The following is a 25,642-nucleotide window of genomic DNA, read 5'->3' as shown; positions in this document are numbered from 1 at the left end:
ACGCAGACATGGCCATGGTTCACTGGTTCTGTGCACAGCCTTCCCTGTATCTTTTTGTCTGAGGGCCGCCAGGTTTTGTTTTGTGAGGAGAAATAACAAAAAGAGACCCCTTATTCCCTGACCCGCACCGCCTCCTCTCCGCTCTAAACCCCTCACACGCATTCCACACAGTGCCTGGGTCAAAGGCCACGCCAAGCACAATAAAGAGTTAAAAAGGAAAGGAATGGACTGGGTGAAGTTCATTCACATCTCAAATCCAGCTCAGCAGAGAAAGTGCAGGGAAATAGAGAGAGTTTAAGGGAAAAATGCACTTTGAGGACTGTTTTCTTTGTCTAAATGAGCTGCCGGATACTAATCACATGTATCAGGAGAATTCACCCGACCTTTAGAGTTCTACAGAAACGTCTACAAAAACAGCATCAGCAGAAGCTGATTGTGAGGCTGACACTATAGAGTGTATATATAGGAACCTGGTTCTGGGAGTACTTTCTCAGTAATTTTGAACAAATTTGATTTATCTAGTGTACACATTATCAAAGTTATGGTGTTAAACTTTTTTTCATTTTACCCCCAGAAATGTTTAAGTAGAATTTCTATGACTGGCTATACATGTCAAAATAAACATACTGAAATATAAAACAAACAGGCCAATGATAATTTTCTGATTAATTTTTAGGTTTCATTTTTAGCATGCAAGTCTTTGTTTGCTTAATATGAACATAATTTTTTTTTAAATCCTATTTGTTACTTACGGAGCCTCGCACATGACATGCAAGAAAAAATAAATAAATTGTGTGCATGATTTACTAATTTGTTCCCTCGATGTACTAAAATTTTACACATCAAAACCATTCCCACAACCTAGAAAAACTAAATAACAAAATAAAACAACTAATTCGTTCTCTCGATTTATAAATCGTGTGCACGATTTAGCAAATCGAGGGAACGAATTAGTAAATCGTGCGCACAATTTATAAACCTAGGGAACAAAATAGTAAATTTTGTCTAAATTTTAGTCTACTATTTTTTCCGGTATGCCATGTGTGGGGCTCCGTAGTTACTTAATATTAGCTCAAATTACTTTTAGCCTGCAAATACTTACCATAAATTGTCTTGCTGCAATACTAATTTCTAAGCTTACAGAAAATGTATGCATTTTTGCATTGTGGGTAATGAAGTACTTCTCTGGGAATTCAGCACCAGGATTTTAAATTTAAAATTGCACTGACTGGTAGCTTTACAGAAGCATACTATATATAAACACGAGTAGAAGCATAAAAATGTCTAACAACCTCTTAAAGCAATTTTTTGTGGAGACTTTAAATGGGAATTTTTTACTTCCGGAAGCAGACTGGTGCGCTTTATTGTCTGTATCGTGTGTGAGGGCACAATCATGAGGGCCCTTGTGTGAGAGAATGTGTGTACTTGTTGAAATAAGCGTGTGGGAGAAAGTAAGATAATTAAAAGCTGTTGTGGTCTCTGCACAGTGCATGTCTCTAGAGGAAGATGCTAATCTTTATGACTGTGTGTGTGTGACCTGTGTCTCTTAGGGAGGATGTCTGTTCTGATGGAATGCTGACCTAGAAACCAGAGCATGGATAATCCTGACAAGATCACAAATCTCATTCTGTCACCAAAGGGATGATGTGTGTGAGTGTATTTGCAGTTGTGTAGGAAGATAATGAAGATTACATTTTATTGCTCTGTTCCAAAACCTAGTGAGCTGTCTACAGAGACAGCATTTTTAGATCTTCAATGCTGCACTTCTGACAGAAATGTAGGTAACTTAGTTGTGTTGCCTAAGCTCTGAATTCTGAAAATGTACCTATATTCTAAAGCAGCAGTGCATGTTTTCTCTGCAATGAAGGTGATAAATGAACTGCAACAAGCTCAGTAAAAAAAAAAAAAAACACAGATGATGCAAGAAAAATGTTGATTATAAATAAATGTATAATTCAATTCAACTATTTTATCCAGCACAATTAAATTCAACACACTTATGCTGCTAACAATGTTTGGTCACCAGAATGTTCTTGGAACATGGAAAGTTCTATGTTTGCTGAGTAACCATTTTGACCATTATTTGTGCTTCCTATAAGGCTATGTATTGTGATATTAGCTTAGCAGCTAAATTCTGTTTAAATAAATTGCAAATCCAGTGTTTAATGTTAAGTGCTCCCTGTTGAAAAAAACAAAAAACAGCAAATGCTGGCTAGGTATGTTTTGAAGCGGGTCCTAAGGAAATAGCTTCTGCTCAGGACCAGCTTAAACCAGATCAGTCCAGCTGCCATGCTTCAAAACACAGCATAGGCCTACGCTGTTTTTTTTTTTTCAACAGGGATTGTTCTTAATTAAAAATAATGAAATAATAAAAATAAACTAAAATAACCAGCACAATTAAATCATGCAATGATTGTGCTAATAACTTATCAACACTATTACTATGAGAGAATGAATGTGCTATTAGCTTAGCAACATGTTTACATCAAATACTATTGAAATTAATTGTGAATCTGCTATTTGTGTGGCCTGGAAAGCTGTAGAATACTTGGTGATTCCGTCAGTTAGAATGTTGCCTATTTAGGCAGTAGACTGGAAAGAAGCTCACTAGATTTAGGAGCAGAGCATATGTGTGTGTATGTTGCAGAATAACCCACTTTTTTCCACATATTAAGTATGCGTGCTAGTATTGTTAGTATACCGTATGTGTGTATGTGATGCATTGATGGTACACAGATGGTGTGAAATCTGTTCATGTGGTTGAAAAAAGCAGAGATAGTCCTGTTATGTCAGAATATCAATAAAACTTTACAGCAGTGTGTGTGTGTACTTGTTTATGCTACATTGTAGAAAAAAAAAGTCCCCACAAGGATAGTAAAACCTGAAATTTTTGACATTGTGGGGACCGGCCTGAGGTCCCCACGAGGGAAAAAAAATACTAATAGTAAATAATGTTTATCTGAAAGGATAACTATGCAAACAGGTTTCCTGTAAGGGTTTAGGGTTAGGTTAGGGGATAAAAATCATAAATCGTTTGGTCAGTATAAAAGTAATAGAAGTCTATGGAAAGTCCCAACAATTCACAGAAACTAACGTGTTTGTGTGTTGACAGTTATGCAAATGCTGAAAGGGATCCTAGTGTGTAACATTTAAGTTTGTGATTAATGTAAGACCAGCTCCAGCATATGTACGGGTCACTAAACATAAGAATTTGAAGGGCGCACACCATACACACAAACGAAAAGATTCAACGCTAACCTCTCGCCTCCAGCCAACCCTCCAATTCACTGGCGAACTCTCCGCACACACAAACAGCTGAACGAAAACAAACACGGGCACACAGTTATGCTATCTATGAGGCCCAGACGGACCCTCTCCCCCCAGGCGGCCATTAGCAGAGCGAAGGTGAGTTTCAGAGAAAGAGGAGTACACACCGTATGATACGACCTGTCAATCACGCGCAGAGCCTCAGAGGAGTAAATATTTCTGCATTTAAATTGGACTATAATGTCATATTGTGCTGGAACCGCTTTAATAACGCCACGGTTTTGGGCAGAAGCGTCTGTCGGTGGAAAGGGGTACAGATTCTGAATAAATATTTGAATTGAAGGGATCCGTTTAATCTCCTGGTGAATGAACCGAAAGAAAATGAATGATTATGAAACTGATAACGTAACAATATCTCGAATCAAAGCATGTGTGTCCAAATGCGCTTGCGCTTCTGTCTTAACAGCTTCATCTCTGACAGCCTGTCAGTGGCCTGCTGGCGTGGATATTATTGGACTGAAAAACAACTCTATCACACTCCACCAGAGTCTGTTTCAAGAACAAACAGACGCTCAAATGCAGCAACCCTCGGTTCTTACGACTATACTGTGAAGGGTCATGTGGGGTTTTGGTAGTGAGGGGTTTTTACGGCGCCTGTCAAAGTGCCCATTTGATTTAGTGCCCGGACTTGACGGGGGCAACACATCAAACACTGATATAGAGAGATGAACCCAGAAGGAAGACAGAACGAACGAAACCAGGAGGGGAAGGGAGTGATTGTGCCATTAAAATGCCAGTGATGTCATCCAGCACTTATTATGAGCCAGCAGCGAACTGTATCAAGTCAGTGGACAAACAGAGTAACAACAGAGTTGGAATGTGGGAAGATATTATAAGATCAAGTGAGCGAGAAGGAATAAGTAAAGAGGAAAATCTAACAAAGAAATGCCAAAAACAGCATTAAACAACAAGTAAAAACACCCTCTGGGAGTTTTGATAATAAAGGTGAATGATAGCCACGATAAACCAGCTCAGAGGCGAGTTTTTTAGTTTTATCAGTGAGTTTTACTGCATGGAATGTAATCTTTATTTGATATAGTGTCTGGGTTGGAAAGAGAGAGAAAAGAAATAAAAAGAAAAAGAGAGTAAGGGAACAGGTGCACCAAACAGTTTTTCCCAATGTCTAATCTCAACATCTTTTTAAACATATTAACATTGCCTCAGTGTTTTTATAACATCTCAACACAGTCCGAACATCAAGTCCTGTCCAGTACAACTGGACTTTTGAAAAACTGAAAAAAGTCCTCTTGAAATCAGCATTGTTTATAGAAATACTGTTGAGTAAGTTAGAAACAGTCTTCATCACAACTCAGTATCAAGGCATTGCAAATTATATTAGGTCAGCTGACAAATGTAAACAAATAAAAGTGTAACAGCCAGTACTGAATGACTGCGTAAAATGTAAAATGCTAAAACAGGGTTTGGTGTCATTGTGTGGTCACTATTAGACTTTTTTTGGTAGGTATTGAAATGCTTTGGGTGGCTTAGGTTAACATTAACCAGGCCAGCCTTGGTTAAACAGAGAAGCTGGACAAAGATAAAACAAAATCCGGCCTAACCCATGGCCTGGCTAGCCGAGGAAGTGCTTTACATCTTTTAAAATTAAGGCAGCAGAGTATATCACATGGTGCCGATGTGAAGAAGAAATTATACATTTACAAAGAAACACCAAAATAAAGTATGAAAAAGCCTGACAATTGTTCCTCCAGGCCTGCAGGGGGCAGCAGTTCAGAAATGCATCTCTCTTGAATACCACAGTATAAAAACTCATTCAAATAATGACACAACAGTCTCTGGCTGCATCCGAAATTGCATATTTTCCTACTATATAGTATAGGCGAAAAAGAGTATGGGACAAAGAAAGTGTCCAAATTCACAGTACTCATAAAACATTAGGGAAAAAGTACCAAGATGACCTAATACTTCTGGCGAGATTCTGAAGCGTGCATACGATGGACACTCTCCCATGAGGCCATTGGGTGGAGGATTTGTCAATGGCTGTGAAGCAACGCAACTTTGATGTATGTAGTACATCCAGATAACATTCATACTATATAGAACACACTTTTTCAGTGGTCGCAAAGTAATTACTTATTCAAAATAAGTACCTACTCAAGAGAGTATGCGATTTCAGACACAGCCATTGTAAACGGACTGGAAAAACTGGAAAATATACGCAGTGAAAAAAATATCCTGTCCATTCAGAACAAACAAGTATCAATTATTTCGCAGACATAAGTCAAAAACAAAGCGTAATAAAGTTCTGCTCGTAGATATTCAATTTAAATGCTAATAAAAATCAATGTCTTTCAAAGATTTTATGCCTTAAGTCATTTAAACAAATACAGGATGACCAGTGTAGTCAGATTCCAAAACAAATGACTCACTCACTTAGAAGTTATTATTTTTTGTTATTTTCATCTTGAGGCTTGTGACACTTCAGTGTGGTTCCTGACTCAATATTCATATGACAATGTGCAGATAAAGATACACATTGTTTTTTGTAATTGGTGGTATTTTATAAAAACAAATTAATGATGTTAATAATATGAAAATAGAAAAACTTACCACTTTTTTTGACATGTTTAGTTTTTTTTATTTAATACACAGTTAGGACTAATTGGATTGAATTTATGTCACCATTAAAAACTCTGTGAAAAGTCCATCATTTGGCAACAGACTGATAAGGACAGTAAATGCCATAAAAATCACATCTCTTATCCCCCCACCCCCCAAATGTCTTTATTCAGAAGTCCTGAAAGAATAGTCAATGGGGCAGTTAATTGGAATCAGAACCACAGTTGATAATTCCTTACAGTTTCCAACACTAGTTACCATCAAGGGTTACCACGGACACAAGCAGGGTAGGTTAGATAAAACTGCATTTGTTTTCCTTCATTTAGATTACTCTCATTTGTTCAAAACTGTCGAAAGTAATGAAATGGGAAGAACAAAAACATAAAAAATACATTAACAGAAATAAGTAAAATGATAAAGGTGCCATTTCTGGTTGTTAGTAATTTGTGGTAATGACAGCAAGAAATCCTTAAATCAAGGTGGACAGAGAGAAGTCTGAACCAGAAAGCTCAAGTCACTCCGGCTGGTCTCTTCTTACATCTCACGATGATGTCATGTCTCATCCAGTGAAATAACTCAGGTGAACTGTGGACCTGAAGCCTCAAGCTGGGACTGGGTGATAATGTCAGAGATGGTTCGGAGACATCGCCCGAATGTGATAATTAGAGTCGAGACGAGATTGTAACCAGGCAACGGATATGTGTAACACTCAAGAGGATGTGAAGAGTTTGTAATTGAGTTAATTTAGATGCACAGTCGCATTGGCTGTCTTAGTCCTACTGTCTTCGGCCTGAACCACAATGCTTTGAGCAACATACCAATGCTTTAGCACAGCTGGAGTCCATCTGCAAGGGTTAACACATGAAAACACAAACTGCTGTAATGTGGATGTGCATGTTAAGTGTGTATAAGTTTGGTATTGTGTGTCTAGGGTAAGTGAGCAGTTTATCATGGCATACACAGTTCTTCAAAAGGCCAGGGAAAGAGAGAGAGAAGCCCTCAGATCAACTTGAGTGAAGGACTCACTCCTCCGCGCACCACTGAGGGGTTTTTCTTTGACTCCTTAACTTTGACCTCCAACCTCTTGGAAATCTCAGAAGAGTCTCCATCTGAAACAGTCGATCATCCGTCTACACCTCCTCCACATGTGATTCCCGCTGCTCACATAAAAATGTTTAAAAAACCTCAAAAACAAACAACTGGGTGCTGAGGAGTTGCAATAGGAAGCTGATGAAGTGGAAGGAATGAAAAACTTTCTTTGATGCTTAATAAATAAATCAGATGGAGGTCCGAGTTCAGAAAAGACAAACATTTACAATCAGATGAACTTAGAAAAACAAAATAAAGATGGGCGAATTCACTAAACAGTTGCACTACTTTTATGCCCCGTACACTCGGCGTCTCATTCACTAGCCACACACAATCCAGTTTAACAAGTGCTTTTTGCGATGGAATAGTGTTTAAAAAACTTCAGTGAATTATTAATACATTTTTTCCTTTTCCGCAAAAACATGCCTTCTTTCTATGCGAATTAGCCTTATTTTGGAATGTACCAATATTCTATAATTGATCCAGCTAAGCCAAAAAAGCTTGATTCTGCTAACTATACTAAAAATTTTAGATTGTTCCAAAGTGCAAGGGATATTGAATTCGATGTCTTCATCAGATCCGGTCAGAAGACATCCAGTATTCAAAACTGCCTAAAAAGATGCAATTGAGCTAATATTTAAAAAAAAGATTGTGTAAAATGTCTAGTGACAATGGCAGCGTTAATTCATCAAATGATGATCAAATAATGAAAAAAGCTTTTGAAAAGGAAACATATCTAGTCAAAACCGTTTTTGGGATTTTAAAGAGTCAGTCAGTTTTCTGGATCTTAGCGATACTGTACAGTCCCAGTAAAGTACGCCAGATTGCGCCAGTCCGCAGGTGGCAAATTTTGGCATGGAGATGGTGTTTAGATCTTTTGGGCACATTTTTATTGTTAGTGAATGGACCACAAACAATGCATGTGCAAATAAATGACGCAATCAGCCAGTGCACTTTCTTAGTGAATTTCCCCCAGAGGGTAAAAATGTAAGAAGTACTTGTATTATTTATACATACAGGTATTATTTTTTATGAATCACTCTCTACTGTTTGGTTTTGAGGATAAGCACAACTCAATTTCAACCACCAGAATGGACATATAAATTCGTCTCCAAAAAGCGTGTGACGTACATTCACTTGCACCTGAGTACATGTGAAATCCGTGATCCGCCCGCCTCAGACACACACACACACACACGTAAATAAATGCAAACACGCTGCTATGAAATAATTTACCACTTTCCTAGAACTCAACTTCACATACAAGTTCTAGTATCACGTATAGGCTCTTAAATATAGAGTCACTTGGACACACAGCACATGTGTGTGAAGTACCATAAATTCTGGATGGGTTGTCTGCGTGTTCGCTGATTTCATACTTTGTAGTAAATATTGGCTGGACTCTGAGGAGGCATCTCTTGAACGATGTAGACGGGGTGTCCGTAATCGCCGCTGACTTTTTCGTAATGGGGGCAGTACGCAGAGTCAGAGGTCCGCAGGGGAATGATGATATCACTGGGCTCTGAGCCATTATTGTTGCCCCCGCCGGCCCCTGTAGCTGCCCCGCAGGAGTTGCCTCTCTTTGGGCTAAGAGAGGAGAGTGTAAGGGCAGGATGGTGAGTTTCGGAGTGCTTGGCTTTCCGTCGCCGGTAACACACGACAGCGATCACTACGGCGATCAGGAGGATGAAGGCTCCCCCGGCACCGCCGGTGATCAGGGCGATGTTAGAGACAGACACGGTGCCGCTGTCTCCCCTCTCACCGGCCTCACCTCCATCACCTGCTTTAGAGCCACTTTCTGTATCTGAAACAGAAAAGATCTGATAAATCAACAACCCGACTTCTGAAGCTAACATGCTTTTTGGCTTTATCTTCTACGACAAACATCCTGATAGTAATTAGATTAGATTCGATTTAATTCATAACTAGCTTTGATTTCAGCCGACTTGAGTTCAAATATGCCTCGTGTTTGGCTTTAACACTACTGGTTCCTCAAATGTTTACCTTATGGAGATCAACCAGCGCAGTCTAAGCCTCCAAGAAAAAAATAAATAAAAAATGAATTACAAAACGCACTAGACAGTGTGTTAACATGACAACAGATGCATATGCATATGGCATCAAAGGTAAATACGTAAATGCAGTTGAAAAAAGACCTCACTGGGATTTTCATAATAAAAATTGTTTACTTGGCATCTTTGTGAGCCTGAGTTAACATTCTGTTTTAGTGCTATTTTAGTTATTATTTATATACTATTACAATATTTATTATTATTTTGAATAAGCATTCATTATTTTCATTTAGTCATTTAGAAATGCTTTTTATTTTTATTTAGTTTTAAATACAAAATTATTTCAGTAGAGAATTAGAGAAGTTTATTATTAAATTTGTTTTATTTTAGTAATAGTTTAGTTTAGTTATTTTTTGTAAGAATTTTTTGAAGAATTATAGAATTTTTTCATTTAATATTTGTTTTATTTTCGCTTCATTTCTATGAACAAAAATGGCTTTTTAGTTAATTTACAAACACACAATTCACATATTATAGCTGTAGTTGTCACAAGTCTATTAAAACACTACAAAAATAAAGACAAAAATTAAAAAAGGATAACGCAGAGAAGTATTAAGTATAGTTCAACAGTTTCCCTCAGGCACTAAAACAAAACAGTGTAAAAAAATGTGTAACTGCAAAAAGTCCTTGAATATTTCATGAGCGTGTTACTCATGACATACAGAACTGTCATGCTCACAGGGACCCAGGTTTGAGTCTGACTTGGGTCATGTACCCAACCCATTTCCCTTCTCTCTCCCTCCATTTTCCGGTCAACTGTCCACTATACAGTAAAGGAAAAAAGCCAATAAAAATAAACAATAAAGAAAAGAAATATTTAATGAAGCAACCATTATTTCATTTACAATTTGCTGTCTGTTGCTAAACATTTTAGCTGTTTCACTCTGTATACTTCTGCCACTGCAATTCTGGGTTAATACCTCTTCCAGGGCAAGGTTTCATAATCCAGGTGCAGTGCTAACATCTTTTCAAAATTACAAAAGTGAAATGTTGCTTAACGCAGGATTAAAAGTGGCCTTAATCCAGGGTTAAAAAACCCTGATGTTAAGAGAGGGTTAAGCTCATAAGCGAATGTGAAAGTGTCCTGCATTTTTTTTGACTTGTACCTGGGATTCTGTTGCTGGGACGGCCTGGATCAGGTTTGGGTTTTGGGGGAAGGCCATATGCGGCTATGAAAGCAAAAAAAAAAGTGATTATATGATAAAAACACTCAGAACATTTTGATGCAAAGTTCAATCGCATCTATTATGAACAGGAGCAAGTGTTTGCTTGTATTGACACAATGTTTACTGATTTTTGACTCTGTTTCAGTGCTTAGGTTCATTCACTGATGTGTTTTTGGAGCTGATGATGATACTCACTCTGTCCCACTTTGAGAATCAGCTTCATCCCTCGCGTCACGCAGACACCTCCTCTCATGCTGTCGATCCCTTCTTTTGTACCGTCAGAGGTAGCTTTGGAAAAGAAGATGAAAAAACATAATATCAATGTCTAGGTTCTTTCAGCATTTCCATTGGTGTGAAACGACGGCTCACTGGAGCTCTGTGACTTAGCAATAAAACACTGGTTTATGACTCCTCATTACTTCACAGCAATGTGCAGCCACTCACTCATATAAAGGAAAAGCAAGCATTACTGTGTAACTGGCAATTTTTATGAATACAGAACACACTGGTGTCCCATTACTTTTTTAATTATTTGTCAGAGGCACAAATCCATATTCTTGTTGTGACAACTATGAGACGTTCTCGACAGACTAATATAACATAACCTAGCGTGAAATGTAGAGGTTCTTTTAAACAAATCACTTTTCAGTGACCCCCCTTAAAACTATAATTTTAGCAAGTCACATCTATCAAACCATTAAAATGATACAAGTTTTTATATAATCTGTTCAAGTGACATTTGTTTCATTGTAGTACGTCAAGTTAGGTTTATTAGCACAGTGTTTTAAACAATACACATTTTTTTCAAAGTAGCTTTTCAAACTGGATTACTATATCATGAATGTATCATAATTGTGATGTAAAACGGTTAGCCTGATATCTTGTACCACAAGCTAATTTTCTTTGAAAGTTACTAGTTTTTTTTTTACTAAAACTGGTAATTTAAGCAACATTTAGCTGATTTCCATGTTTCGCACACAATCCTGATACCACATGGTTTTCCCGCAAAACTCTAGAAGTAATATCATTTGATTCACTTCTGCAGCATGAGGGGAAATAAATAAACTCTATCCATTTTCTTCATTTTGAATGCATTCATTAAGCTGAACCTTTATAAACAACTCTGTTTTTAATATTTGTTTAATGCCTGATTATACAAAACAAAATCTCTCAAATCAGGAAAGTCCCATTTTTTGCAACAGGGTTGGAAGCTTCACAAATCTTATAAAGCTGAACAGCAAATAGACAGCTCATGTAATATTTAGTCTGACCTCCTGCATCTTCTGAAGGCTCAGCGCTGCTTTCACTCACCATTTGTTGAAAAATGACTTCATTTAATGAATGTCATGCCCTTTTTTTACTGAGTTGTTTACTTTCTAATTAATTTAAGTTAATGTCAGTTTAATGAAGTTCAATTTTATATGAGTTTAATTCAGTCATTATCACTTTTGTTGCAAAATACAAGTAAATCTTCTGCTTGCCAATTAATTAAAAATGTTAACTGAACGAACTGCATGAAATGCTGATAAATGAATCAAATAAATTAAAAATCAATTCATTAAATGAAATATAAATGTTTGCAGAGAAAAACCTCCAAAATGAAGATCGTGTCAATAAATCATTAAACAGACAAACACAAAAAGTTGCTTTGGAAGTCAATATGTTTGTTTTATTTCCATGCCAATGAACATATTTCTTTGAGTTTGTCATTGCGACAGAGGTGGTCATCCACACAGGATGTATTCCTGTATGCCAGCGCACTTTTTAGCATTGCTTCTTGCCTCTCTCCAGGCTGCTTTGTATATAGGAAACTGTCTCTCAGGAATAACAGAGACTCGACCACAACTATGCTGCCTTTTAACCATGTATACAATCATTCCTCAGCGCACACACACAGTCTCTGAAACACACTTTGCATCTTCCAGCCTTCACATTACTTAATATTTCATAGGTGAGGCGCCTCTCTGCAAAACTTGGTACTTTATCCATGTAAGTCTGAATAACTCAGCATCCAGGCGCTGAATACTGCATTCAAACAATGTTCGACCTCCATCACCATGGTACAAAGAGCTTCATCTTCAAACTTATTTTCCTTTCCAAATATAAAGGCAGTTCATGAGGACGATATTGAATTCCTCATTACAGAAACACTTTGTATTCGATCCATTCAATATTTTATTGAGCCCCTGAATGACACACCGTAGTTAATCTGCAGCGCTCGGAAACCACGGCACTCACATTACAAAGACTTTTCCCATCCAAAATATCTCGATTATTACATTCTTAGGAAAACATTACGGCAGACGGCTGAGGAGCACATGACGACGAGGGGTGCCAGCAAACATTTAATATCTTTTCTGCTTGAGGGTAACAGTTTTATTTTTACGTGGAAATTGATAACAAGGAACTGAGGCTGGGCTCTGTATTTGCCGGTTGGCTAATGAATTTGAAGTTTATCTTCAAAGCACTTTTGTGCAATGATGTTTGCCACAGATTTAGGATATTTTCTGAATTCAACACAAATTAAGCTCTATCGACAGCATCCGTGACATGCTTTCAGTTACCACACAAATTCAATTAGAGAATAAATAAATAAATGAAATGTGTTTACGACAGTGCACTTGGAATGAAAGCCCAAGGTGCTTCTATTAATGCTTACAATATAACTTCTCTATAAAAATATGTTTGTTTCGAACTATAAATGATCTAAATAATCTTTTTAAATGAAGCGAGGCTGATGAACCTCTTGTTGTGTGTTACTGTCTGTAAAATATTTAAAAATGTTTCTTATGCTCAACAAGGCTGCATTTATTTGCTCAAAAATACAGTAATATTGTAAATTATTATTACACTTTTAAAAACTGTTTTCTTTGTGAATTTATTTTAAAATGTAATTTATTCCTGTGATGCAAAGCTGAATTTTCAGCATCATTTCTCCAGTCTTCAGTGTCACACGATTCTTCAGAAATCATTTTTATATGCCGGTTTGCAGCTCAAGAAACATTTCTCTTAATTATCAATGTTAAAAACAGTAGGGCAGCTTAACATTATGTACATGTTCAGAATTCTTTAAAGAATAGAAATCAAAATAACAGCATTTATTTGGAATATAAATCTTTTGTAACATTAGAAATGCCTTAACTCTCACTTTACTGGATGAATTGAATACGTCGCAGATGCATAGAAGCATTAATTATTAAAACAAAAAAAGTGTTGCTGTTGTTACATTTGAATCTATTCTGGTAGAATGCCTTGCCCCACAAACCTCCATTATGTGTACTACTGAAAACACAATGATTTTCTGTGGCAATCGACAGCATGACACAGGTGCTGTCCATGGAGCTCAACTTGAATTAAACCCAGAAAACTTCTTTAAAATTCATGAATTTCAAAACTTTGCGATTCGCCTCAAAAAGGTCAAAAACATCACAACAAATTTATGTTAAAATCAAGAACAATGATGAAACCCTTGGATTTCATCCAAAGAGCCTCTTACAATAAAGCCAAATATTACATTTACCCAAAACGGACTTAAATAAAGAATAATCTTTAGAGAACAAATACAACATAAAAAAAAGATTCACCCCCTCACATGTAAACACACAGAAATACACACAACACACACACTCATGGACGGAATCCAAAAACATGACCTTTTTAGTGCTCACGGCAGTCATTAGTCAACACGCTGGAGGTGTAGAAAAAAAAAAGATTCATCACCTAATGGCTCTCATTGTGTTCCTCACCTCCCTCACTCTCTCTTTTCTCCCTCTAGGGATGCAGAGATGTTGAGTAAAGGTGTAAAAGCTGAACTTGATCAGCAGCGAGAGGAACAGAGAGTTACCTAGGGTTGTCATGATACCAAAATGTCAGTAGTCGAGGTTTCATGATTCTTGATGCCAATTTTGATACCACATCAAAAACTAATATGCTAATGAACAAAACACTTTACTTGGAGAGCAAAATAAATATAGAATTATAAACAAATTAAATGAAAAAGGCATGCAGCTTTTACAAACCCGATTCCAAAAAAGTTGGGACACTGCATCACAAACAGGAATGCTACTGTAATGGAACTCACAACATGGGCTCAGGAATACTTCCAGAAAACATTGTCGGTGAACACAATCCACTGTGCAATTCGTCGTTGCCGGCTAAAACTCTATAGGTCAAAAAAAGAAGCCATATCTAAACATGATCCAGAAGTGCAGGCGTTTTCTCTGGGCCAATGCTCATTTAAAATGGACTGTGGCAAAGTGGAAAACTGTTCTGTGGTCAGACAAATCAAAATTTTTGGAAAACTGGGACGCCATGTCATCCGGACTAAAGAGGACAAGGACAACCCAAGTTGTTATCAGTGCTCAGTTCAGAAGCCTGCATCTCTGATGGTATGGGGTTGCATGAGTGCGTGTGGCATGGGCAGCTTACACATCTGGAAAGGCACCATCAATGCTGAAAAGTATATCCAAGTTCTAGAACAACATATGCTCCCATCCAGACGTTGTCTCTTTCAGAGAAGACCCAACATGACAATGCCAGACCACATACTGCATCAATTACAACATCATGGCTGCGTAGAAGAAGGATCCGGGGACTGAAATGGCAAGCCTGCAGTCCAGATCTTTCACCCATAGAAAACATTATGTGCATCATAAAGAGGAAGATGCGACAAAGAAGACCTAAGACAGTTGAGGAACTAGAAGCCTGTATTAGACAAGAATGGGAAAACATTCCTATTCCTAAACTTGAGCAACTTGTACTCCGGTTCCAAAAGGTACGGTAGGGTGTAAAATAGGGTTGTGCCGATAGACGATAGTATCGTGTATCGACGATAGTCCGAGATATAGACGATAGCAGATGTCTTTGTCGATAGTCAAGATGATATAAGGCTCATTCTCCTATAAATGTATTAGATTATTATTATTTTATTATTATTATTATTAGGCGGCCTATTATAATTCGGCTATTATTATCAAATTGCCCCGCTACTTCACTTCAGCACCGCATTTCACACTCGCGCGCAAATGAGGATTAGAGCCTGTAGTCGGTGAAGTAGTCTCCAACCACAAACATACGTACATCGTCTGCTGATAAAAGGTATTTCTTTGTATTTTAACAAGTAATCTGAACGGCCTATACATCATTGCATTCTGTTTTTATTCACAATTTTTACAGTGTCCCAACTTTTTTGGAATCGGGTTTGTAGATAAGACCCTTATTCCTCAGATTTAGAGCCCTTTAAAGCTCCATTGAAACTACAATTAGGACCTTCAACCCACTGGTCCCCATTGAAGTCCACTATATTGAGAAAAATCCTGGAATGTTTTCCTCAATTTCTTTAATTTCTTTACGATTGAAGAAAGAAAGACATGAACATCTTGGGTGACATGGTGGTGAGTGAATTATCAGGGAATGTATATATCAGGAAACATATACAAATAACAAGCAATAGAATGAACAAATATAGAAATTAATAAGTATTTGATATTTTTCAAATCTCTATCAGCAGTATCAAGTTCAATTAATCATCTAGAAATGACAAAAATATACACAAATAATTAAATTAAATATATACCCAAAGTATGTTCAGGTTGACTAGTTTATTAGATTTTTATATGTATTTATATTTTATTCATGACTTAATGTATTTTTATTTCACAAAAACATTTGAATGTGAGTATCTGAAAGATACTGTAAAACTGAGCTATAAATACACTGAGTCTGCTGCAGTTTATCATTGACTTGGTACCACAGTACCTGCATTTCTGACATCCCTAGAAGGAACTACGAGGAAAAAAAAGAGGAAGAGGGTGAGCGGAAAGGTGAGTGGGCGTAGAAAAACAGTAGTCTGGAAGGTTCTTATGATGGTTGTGGTAGACAAGAGGCCGTGGGTTTAAAAGGAAGATGAAAAGCAGACATGACACACACTGCAGTGCAGACTTTACAGTCTACATGCTTTCTCAAGCAGTCGAAAAATCACAGACAAGAGAGAACAACGGATGACTTCGGTAATTGAGACGATGATCTGCGGTGATGTACAGAAAAGCATGTCTGGAACTGAGATGAAGGGAAAAAAAACTGGCTGAAGAACATTTTGCAACGACCCACATACTGACCCGCTCCGCCCCTCTCCCAAAATTCTCCAGCCCCCTACACAACCCCCACCTGAGAAAAGGGGATTGACCCACGATGACCAGTGATGGGAGCAGCAACAGCTCGAAAGGATGGTTTTAACCCCCGACAAATAAGGCCAGTGGCCAAGTCAACCTTTTCAGCCCACTAGGAATTAGCACAATCTGTTTGGGCTGCACAAACCCAGAGTAATTTTCCCTAAGTAAGCTCAAGTTCCTGCTGGCAAGAGGGCCTCCATGACCTCATTATCTTGCAGCTGTGCCAGGGCAGGCCTAAAGGGGGCAGCACGCAATATGAGACACACTGTGGGTGTGTGAGAGATTATGTGAGAACACATTTTTCCAATGACAGAAAATATCTCAGACAAAACCAAGCCAGAACGGGACTGTTCAAGGACACCTCGGGAAATCACTTTAAATGTAGCTCAGTGTAACATAGGGACATAGCAAATGATCTGAAATTATGGGAATCTCATTATGAACCTTTTAATTTGCCTTATGAATATTAATTAAGTGATGTAATATTGGCCACCTGATTTGCTGAAAGATACACTGTATCGCTGTAACATTTTTCAAAGTTGTAAAAACAAAACAAAACTATCAGATCATGTTTCACAAAAAAACACTATAATAGTTTCTACACTTTAGAGCTGTTTAATTCCAATTTTTTTTAATACATTGTTCTGGAATTAACTTAATAAAAAACACTTCACTTCATCATAATAATTTTTTAAATTCTTTCAACTTTTTTTTAAGATTGGAGTCGCTGTGACTACATGTTATGAAGGCTTACTTCCTTTTTACAAATCACGTCTACTCACCAAAATAATTTTTTAACAGAGTCATTGAAACAAACCTTCTGAAAGAACTGATTTCTGAAAATGAATCTAACTTATCACTATTCACAAATGACTAAGAGGCTTTTAAAGAAGAACTGATTCTCTTCGATGGAATTGATTCCAATTTTAGTAACTGATTCTTAATTCCCAACATTTTGGAATAGAGGAACCATTTTGAATGTAAAAGGTATCAAATCAAGTTTACTAGCAATTTCTAAGTGAAAGCTTTTCTACATCACATTATTTTCAGTGTGGCACTAAACATTGTAGGATTACCACTTACTGCTTGTTTGTCAAAAAGCGTTCTTTAGTGTGTCCTGAAGCTGGAAGATGGGAACAAACTTTTTTCCAAAGGTCAAAACCATATTGGACCTAAAACATCACCTTCTGACTGTGGGAATGCATTGAACTTTGCAACAGAGTTCAGATGTTCTGGTTTTCGGGCCTGCTGTTGTGATCTGTAACACATAAAGTCCTGTCATGCAGTGGATTGTGGTTAAACAAGTCTCTTTCATCTGCCACTACGCAGATGTGATGCACTAAGTGAGCGCGTTTATGAGGAACAGTTGTTCTATTGGGCTTTCGCACCATGTAGCTCTAGAAACTTAGTTCCAGGAACCTGCCAGCAGAGCAGGAACTCTGAAGCGGCCGACAGTTGGGCTAAGAGACTAATTTTCTCATGACAACTTGCAGTGTGTTACATATCATTGAGGCTGAGAAAGAACACAATGCTGCAGATAACAGGTAAATGCCGTTATCGCTGATTTCTATGTTCGTGGAGTAAATATGTTTACATGGCTTTTTAAAAACGCAGGGTGGCCGGTGTTTCGCGTGCATTTGGCCAATCAGCATACACTTACGTCACTAATAGTTCCTATAGAACTGTTTTAGACCCTGCTCTGAAGTAGGAGCTAATTTAGTTCCTCCAAACGAGTTCCTAGAACTAAAACCATTCCTAGTTCCTTCGGTGCGAACATGCCAAAAAGCGGGTAGTTCCACAATTAGTTCAGGTACTATGAAAAGGTTCCCGTGGTGTGAAAGGCCCTATTTATTCACCCTAATGTTCCACAAAAGAAACAGTCATTCAGTTTTGGATCAACATGAGGGTGAGTAAATTATGACAATTTTCATTTTGGGTAAACTATCCCTTTAAGTGAGCATTTTGCTGATTGGTAACATGCTTTACCATGATGTCACTGAATGGACGTTACTGCTTTTAAAACCTCCTGGACAGTTCATACTTATGAATTCAGAAATCATACTTATAATAACTAACAATTTTAGCTGGAAAAACGATTCAGACAATATCATTTTAATTAAATTAATTTTTGTTGTTGTTGTTTATTTTTTTTAGCAAAACATATTGACTTTTTATAAAAAAAAACCTTTTAATATGTCCCTTCCCAACTTCCTGGTTGAATAGGAAATGTCAAAAAGAAAAACAGACAAACAAACAAACTGCACTTGTCTAGCAATTTCATGGGGTGATTAATTAAGACCAATACCAATTTTCTTCCGCTGTGATTCTTTAATTAACGCCTCCAAGTCAAGGCTCAAAGAAAATCCCAAGTATCTCCAGTGGTATTAACAACATCGTGGTGACGTCCGTCATTCCGGCTTGTCTTGAAGGCAGCATGTGACTGCCTGACACGCACCGTGAGTGACAGTCCAGTCCCTATGGAAACAGGGCTAAAATCCCACAGCTGTAATCTTAAATGTCATCTTTGGTGAGCAATTGACAGGTATTAACAGCTAATCCTGTCTGACATCCTCTCCCCACACACACACACACATAGTGGGTTCTCCTGTTTTTTTAATGACTGACCCGTCCAGCAGCTCAGTGCAGAAATGTCCAGACAGAGCACAAAGCTGCGACCCCTGCGGGGCACAGAACTGAACGGCGACAGGGACATAACTCAGACTCTTCTACTATCACAACAACAAAATACCAAACTATTTCTTTAACAAGGTCATAAACTCACAGCTAGAGTAATAAATCCAGCCACAACTAATGAAACAAGACATAACTCCCTTCTAGTTAACTGCGCTGTCCAGGCCTGCTGCTCCCTGCAGCTCAGACAAGAGACACTTAGGTGCCAGAGGTTCTGTAAAAGGTCTTGTAAACTTGGTTAAATAATTACAGGAACTAGTCAAAAAGTCAAAGTGAATCCCTGCGTTTTGCACATTCAGGACTGCTTTTAATGGACATTTTCATGAGGCAACATTAAGAATTAATGATCTAAACGGGCAAAGATAATAGAGAGAGAGAGGGATTGAGATGAGATGAGTAAAAGATTGAACATCATGTGGGAGTGAAGGACAGTGGATGAGAAAGGTGAGAGGCCACAGTCTAATTTAAGAGAGTTTAATATAAGGGAAAAGATGAGAGAGACAGACAGAGAGGTAAGTGAAGCATGTCCTGGTCATATTTCACCCTAATAATAAAAAGAAAGAAGGACCCTTAAGATTTACAAATTCATCACCATAATGCATTCACATATTTTATTCTAAGTTTTGTTTAGAAGGATTATTCTGGTTAAATAACACAGGAAGTGATAAAACACATATCTGTATGTATGAAAATAAGTTGTTTATTTTCACACTACTATACTACTATTAACTATATACTGTTTGTTTTGGGGGAGGGGGTTCTCAAAAAACCTATTACAAAAATGTTCTGTCCATATTTCATTCACTCTAAAATCAAAATAATTGAATAAGATTTTTGGATTGTGACATTATCTTAATTTTTAAAAAGAAAAATAACAACAAGAAGAAGAAATAAATGAATAACTAAAGATACTCGTTCTCAGAATCTCATTATTTTAATAATGCTTTCTAAATATTATTTAAATTTGGAAGTATTTATACATGATGATTCATTCGTTGCACTTTTTTTTACTGTCCTGAAAATAAAATTACAATCCAAAACATCTTAATGGTCTAGAACATAGAATTCATTAATTTATGAAAAATGCAATTTCTTATTTCTTTATTTTATTTTTTGGAAGGCCAGGCAAGACCTGGATATGTTCTTGACAGGTTTCTCCAAGTTACAGAGAAGTAAAGCGAGAGCGGGAATGACTCCGAGGAGCAATCTGAGTGAAACAAGAGTGAGATGGTAAAGGTTTTCTAGGTCATGTTCATGTCAATAATGTTCGGAGGAGCTGGAGAGACGAGGACGAGAAGAGGAAGGCAGAAAACAGATCTACTGTCGCACTTTTAAACAGCTTTTAAAGCGCAAGCACACCTGTCAATCAAACACCGACAACAGCAGAACCCGCACACACTAGCTGTCTAACATCAATGCAGCGTTTATACACACATACCCTCACACTTTCAGAAAAAACCCACACAGCGAGCCAACTCAAACTGCATATTCAGCAGTGTGAAATCTCTGTCCCCATGTTGGAGGTGAGTATATGATGCATGTTTGAAGAGGTGTGGAGAGGCATTAACAAAACGAGAACTCATTATTGCTCCGCGATTCCTCCTCCCTCATCCAAATCCCAGTGCGGCCCCACCACCAAAACCCTGTACCACAAAGAGCCCAGATAAAGACACATTATTGAGAATCAGCCTGCTGAAATAACGCGCTCTGACATCTGAGTCAGCCCGCAGCCAGCAGCGTGGAGGTGGGGGTGCGGAGAACAGTTAAAGAGGAGGGAGATGGGAGAAGGAGAGAGAGAAACTCTATGAACTCTGCGCTGATGAGGTACCGCAGTAGACATCGCAGATCTCCACGGATCTGCCCACAGCTTGATGCGGACTAAAGTGCTATACATTAAAGTCATGAAATATGCATATTTTAGACAGCAGCAGTCCTTATTCATTGCCAGCTGACAGCAAACATGGTTCTGAAAGCGTATTTATAATTAATGAAAGCATCATCCCTATCGGCGCAAACCTTTTTTCAAAGTTGATTTTTCCACTAAATCTGGCAGATGCGTGGAAATTATTTTAAACATCATAAACCAGAGGAAAACCTGTAATCTCCTTGAAAAAAAAAAAAGCGGATAATTTATTCAGTTTTTTTAGGCATTCCACTCAATTTGACCAGTATAAAAAGTGTAATATGAGACATTTCAAAAACAAACCTTGAAACTTTTCCATATGCATGATAAAACAAACTGTGACAGTTTACGTACTCTGCTGTCTTTAGAAAGATGTGCGTGTGTCTATATACTCATCAGATGTACACTGCGCACTTCAGCTCTGAATTAATTACAGTGCTTGCCCACAAACGTCTGCGATTAATTCAGCTTAAATCTGCTTTACATTCGAACCGCATTCAAAGTTTTCTTTGTAGATAATATCAGCTTTGAGTGCGTCTTCTATTTTTGGTCTTTAGAAACTTTCAAATACACTATTGTTCAAAACTTTGTGGTCAGAAAGATTTTTTTTAAAGAAATGAATACCTTTATTCAGCAAGCTGCATTAAATTCATCAAAAGTGACAGTAAAGAGTTTTACATTGCTTCTAATTTGAATAAATGCTGTGCTTTTGAACTTTCCACTCATCAAAGAATCCTGAAAAAAAAGTATTTTGTTTTGCACAAAGCACACAACTGTTTTCAAAATTCAGAAAAAATAAAATACAGAACATTTTCTTGAGCAGAAAATCAGTATATTAGAATGATTTCTAAAGGATCACAAGACACTTAAGACTGGAGTAATGATGCTGACACATTGTTGAATGCTTGAATCTGATTGGCTGACAAAGGTTTTAAGGTGTGCTTTACACTGACAGATTAGTCGAATAATAAAAATGAGTAGTCATGCAGTATTTGCATAATGAATTGAAACTGGGATTCTTTCTTGCATTCAGCCATCTGAAACTGCAATACATGTGTTTTATTCATAGCATGTGCGTGCTGAATGTCATAGTGCCAAAGCACCTCTGATGTGGAATTAAATGTATGGCTTGCGAGCAATGTTATTTTTTTTTTCTGGAAATGCAAATCTAGTTATTTTAGTGTCACATTGTTGTATACTACAAATATTCTTAAAAAGAAACAATGGAGATATCTTTATTAGCATACATACTCCATCTTCCCATTCCCCGAGGTTGCATCGAGGCACTGATCTCAAAGCTTGAGTTTTTCAGCACTGGCTCAGGTTCACCTGCAGTGTTTCCCTGTATTTTGGCACAATGCAGTCTTCACTCCATTTTAACAAGATGCCAAGTCCCTGCTGGTCAAAAATGGCCCACAGCATGATGCTACACAAGCATACTTCACTGCAGGAATGGTGTTTTAAGGTGTGGGCAGCGTGAGCTCTGCACCTTTGAATTCTGTTCAAAAGCTCTACCTTGGTCTCATCTGACCACAATATCTTTCCTAGGTCTGAATTACAATTTTTTTTTCTCTCCCAACATGGTTCTTCCTGAGTAATGGCTTCTTTTGTACCACCATCCCATGTAGGCCAGAGCTCTTGATATGATTGACTTTATATTTTATTCCTGGATATTAAAATCTGTTGGCCTTTCGCTACTCTACTTCTTTAGAGTTTTGAAGAACAAGCTTTCCACTCGATTTCTGGCTGGCATGATATAGCTTGAACTTCTTGATAATGGAATGAAGAATGGCTACTAGGATATCCATAGACCACGACATTGTTTTATATAATCTGTAATTCAGACAAGATGAGAATTTATTTAAAATAGCAACATATAGTGCACTATATGGCAAGTCTTCTAAAACCTCCCATGGCTTCAGACTTGGAATATAGTGCATAAATTGTATCTACTACATTTATGGAGATTTTTAGAGCACTGGCTCCTCCCAGTCATTGTCCATCTCATTTCCTGGTCAATAAAGAGGAAATGGATTGGATCCATGAATACAAATACAAAGGGGCTGTATGTCGGAGGAGGGCTGTCTCTTTCTCTGTCTCGCTTCCTCTGAGGTAATTATCTTAATAGGTTGACTAATAGCACCCCTCAGAAGTGTGTCAATGGTCTGGAAGGGATGGAATGGATGGGATGTGGAAATAGAACCTGACAACACACACAAGGCCCTGTGAATCTCAGTCTAAACCAAACGCAAGAGAGTCTACATCAAGGAGCTGTCCTGATAAGGTCAAAAGTCATTAAATCTCACCTTGTGTTTAGACCACAACAATATGCCCGAAAGAATATAACATGCATGTATTTGAAACATCTTGTTTTCAGACAACGTACGTACTGCAGTCTGGAAATAATGCTCCTCGAGTGTTGTTCCAGTCATTATTTTTAAGTAGGAGGTGGGAAAATTCAGAGTTTCAAGCTGTGCGGAACGTAGCATAAGTATAAACAAGTTAAAAACATCTGCCAGTGCAGTTCATTTTCTTAACAACTTATGCAGTGTTGCTTCTGAAGTAAATTTGTCTTGTTCTCATTTATTATTTTCTAAATTGCTTGATATTTCTACTAAAAAACAAGCCAAAAAAGACTAATTAATATTTCACTAAGAAGTCTTTCTTGCACTGTATGTGAATAGTTGTTTTCATACAAACAGTGTTTGGGATTGACAACTGTATTTACAAAACAGGCAAAATACTAAAATTATCTGTTCACACAACACTTCTGTAAGAACAAATAACCAAAATCAGGCTTTCTTGTTCCCATTTCTTTTCTCATGATAGCTGTAAATATCACCTGTAACCACAGTGACTGAAGTAAATATCAAAGATGGTGTCTTTTATACCATTTTATTTGTTTATGTATTAACTGTGTTTTCCAAAAATGTAAGAGACAGAAGCTGGTTGTCACTCATTTTAACAATGAAGGTACCCTTAAAAGTTTGGGGCCAGTAAGTTTTATATTTGAGAGAAATCGATACTTTTATTTGGCAAGGATACATTAAATTGATTACTGAATTGAAATTAAAGAGGCATTTAAAGCATTTAAAAAATGCTTTCTATTTATCAAAGAATCCTGTAAAAAATGTATCAAGGTTTCCACAAAAATATTAATCAGAACCACTGTTTTCAACATTAATAATAATAATAATAAGTAATGGTTCTTGAAAAGCGAATCAGATTTCTAACGGATCATGTGACACTGAAAGCTGGAGCTGCTGAAAAATCAGCTTATTTACAGGAAAAAAAAAAGACATTTAAAAATGTATTTAAATAGAGAAAATGTAATTTAATGATTGCAGCCTTCATGAAGATTTTCAAAAACACACACACACACACACACACACACACACACACACACACACACACACACACACACACACACACACACACACACACACACAAATCTCACACTTGTATCTAAACACTGAACCTAATACAAATCAAAACCAAAATTTGTTTAAACTAAGACTAGCAACTGTATTGTGCTGCTGTGTGAGTGCAGCCAGTGTGTGTGTTTATATTCAATATTATTTCCATTTCTACTCCTCAGAGACCTACATAACAATCCGATTTCTCCATTCTCTTTCTCTCACTCCATTCTCTCCATCCGTCCCTCAATCCCTTCATCTCCTCTCTCCCAGTCTCTAGTGAACAGCTGGTGAGGAGAATTCCCACAATCCCTCACACCGTAATCTCCCTCCCTCTGCTCACACGTCCATCCATCAAAAGAGCCTTTATTCACCCCTGCTTCTGCTGCTGCTGTGTGTGTGTGTGTGTGTGTGTGTGTGTGTGTGTGCTGGGTTATGTCTGATGCCACTCTGCACATTATACCTAGCTGTGTAGAAAGTTTAGTAATATAAAAATCAAATTAAATGAAATAAACACACCAGCCACAGCGTCCATAGGGTTTTTATGAAGATCATATGTTTGTAAAACTCGCTTTGAATGGTTTTACAATTACACAAGGTCAGGTGTGGGTTTGTTTGTGTGTTTTTATGTATATGTGTGTGTTTTTGTATACTTAATGACTTTAAGCGCAGCTGCAGATGCCAGAAGGTTAATGAATCACTGTGTTAAACCGTCTATATCCCATTAACCTGAGACCTACAGCATGATCTTTATCAGGAGAATATTAGTGCGCGCACACACACACACACAGATCGCTCAGATCAAGCCGACACATGTAGAAATCGAAATGGAGCTGGAAATTCAAACGGACACATTTACAGGGATAAACACAGACTCTACACTGTGACACACACACACGTTTACACACCAACCGTAGTGTGGCACGGGGCTCTGATTGCTGACCTAGTTTGGGAGGGACCTGTCACTACTCATAGCCATCAGACGGCAAACTCACCGGATCAGCATGGCAGACACACACACAAACACACAACCACAAACACTGAACTTTGGAACTCAGAGAGCAGCGGCATCTGTCCGAAATTAAATAGTACAGTTTTAATTTTGACATGGCTTCAAACTGTGCAGCAAGGTATGCTAAATGTTGCCGCTAAAAATAAGTCAATGTACTGGCATGCGTTAAAGTGTGTGGTAAACCTCTCACATTTCTACATTGCAAGTAATATGGGGCAG

The 25,642-nt window shown here is 37.6% G+C and overlaps 1 protein-coding gene across 1 annotated transcript in view; it reads right to left on the bottom strand.

Annotated features, from left to right (window-relative positions):
* Window positions 1-4,309: 4,309 nt before the first annotated feature.
* LOC109065437 (ephrin-B3-like) overlaps window positions 4,310-25,642 on the bottom strand; it is a 39,543-nt gene continuing 18,210 nt past the window's right edge. The window contains exons 3-5 of the mRNA XM_042732473.1: window positions 10,427-10,519; window positions 10,172-10,234; window positions 4,310-8,797 (exon numbers count right to left, since the gene is read on the bottom strand). Coding sequence (XP_042588407.1) covers window positions 8,367-8,797; window positions 10,172-10,234; window positions 10,427-10,519 — 587 coding nt within the window. The 3' untranslated portion in view covers window positions 4,310-8,366. The remainder of the gene's footprint in view (window positions 8,798-10,171; window positions 10,235-10,426; window positions 10,520-25,642) is intronic.

The sequence above is a fragment of the Cyprinus carpio genome, chromosome B10, assembly GCF_018340385.1.
Source record: "Cyprinus carpio isolate SPL01 chromosome B10, ASM1834038v1, whole genome shotgun sequence".
NCBI lineage: Eukaryota > Metazoa > Chordata > Actinopteri > Cypriniformes > Cyprinidae > Cyprinus > Cyprinus carpio.
This window is presented reverse-complemented; position numbering and strand designations above follow the sequence as displayed.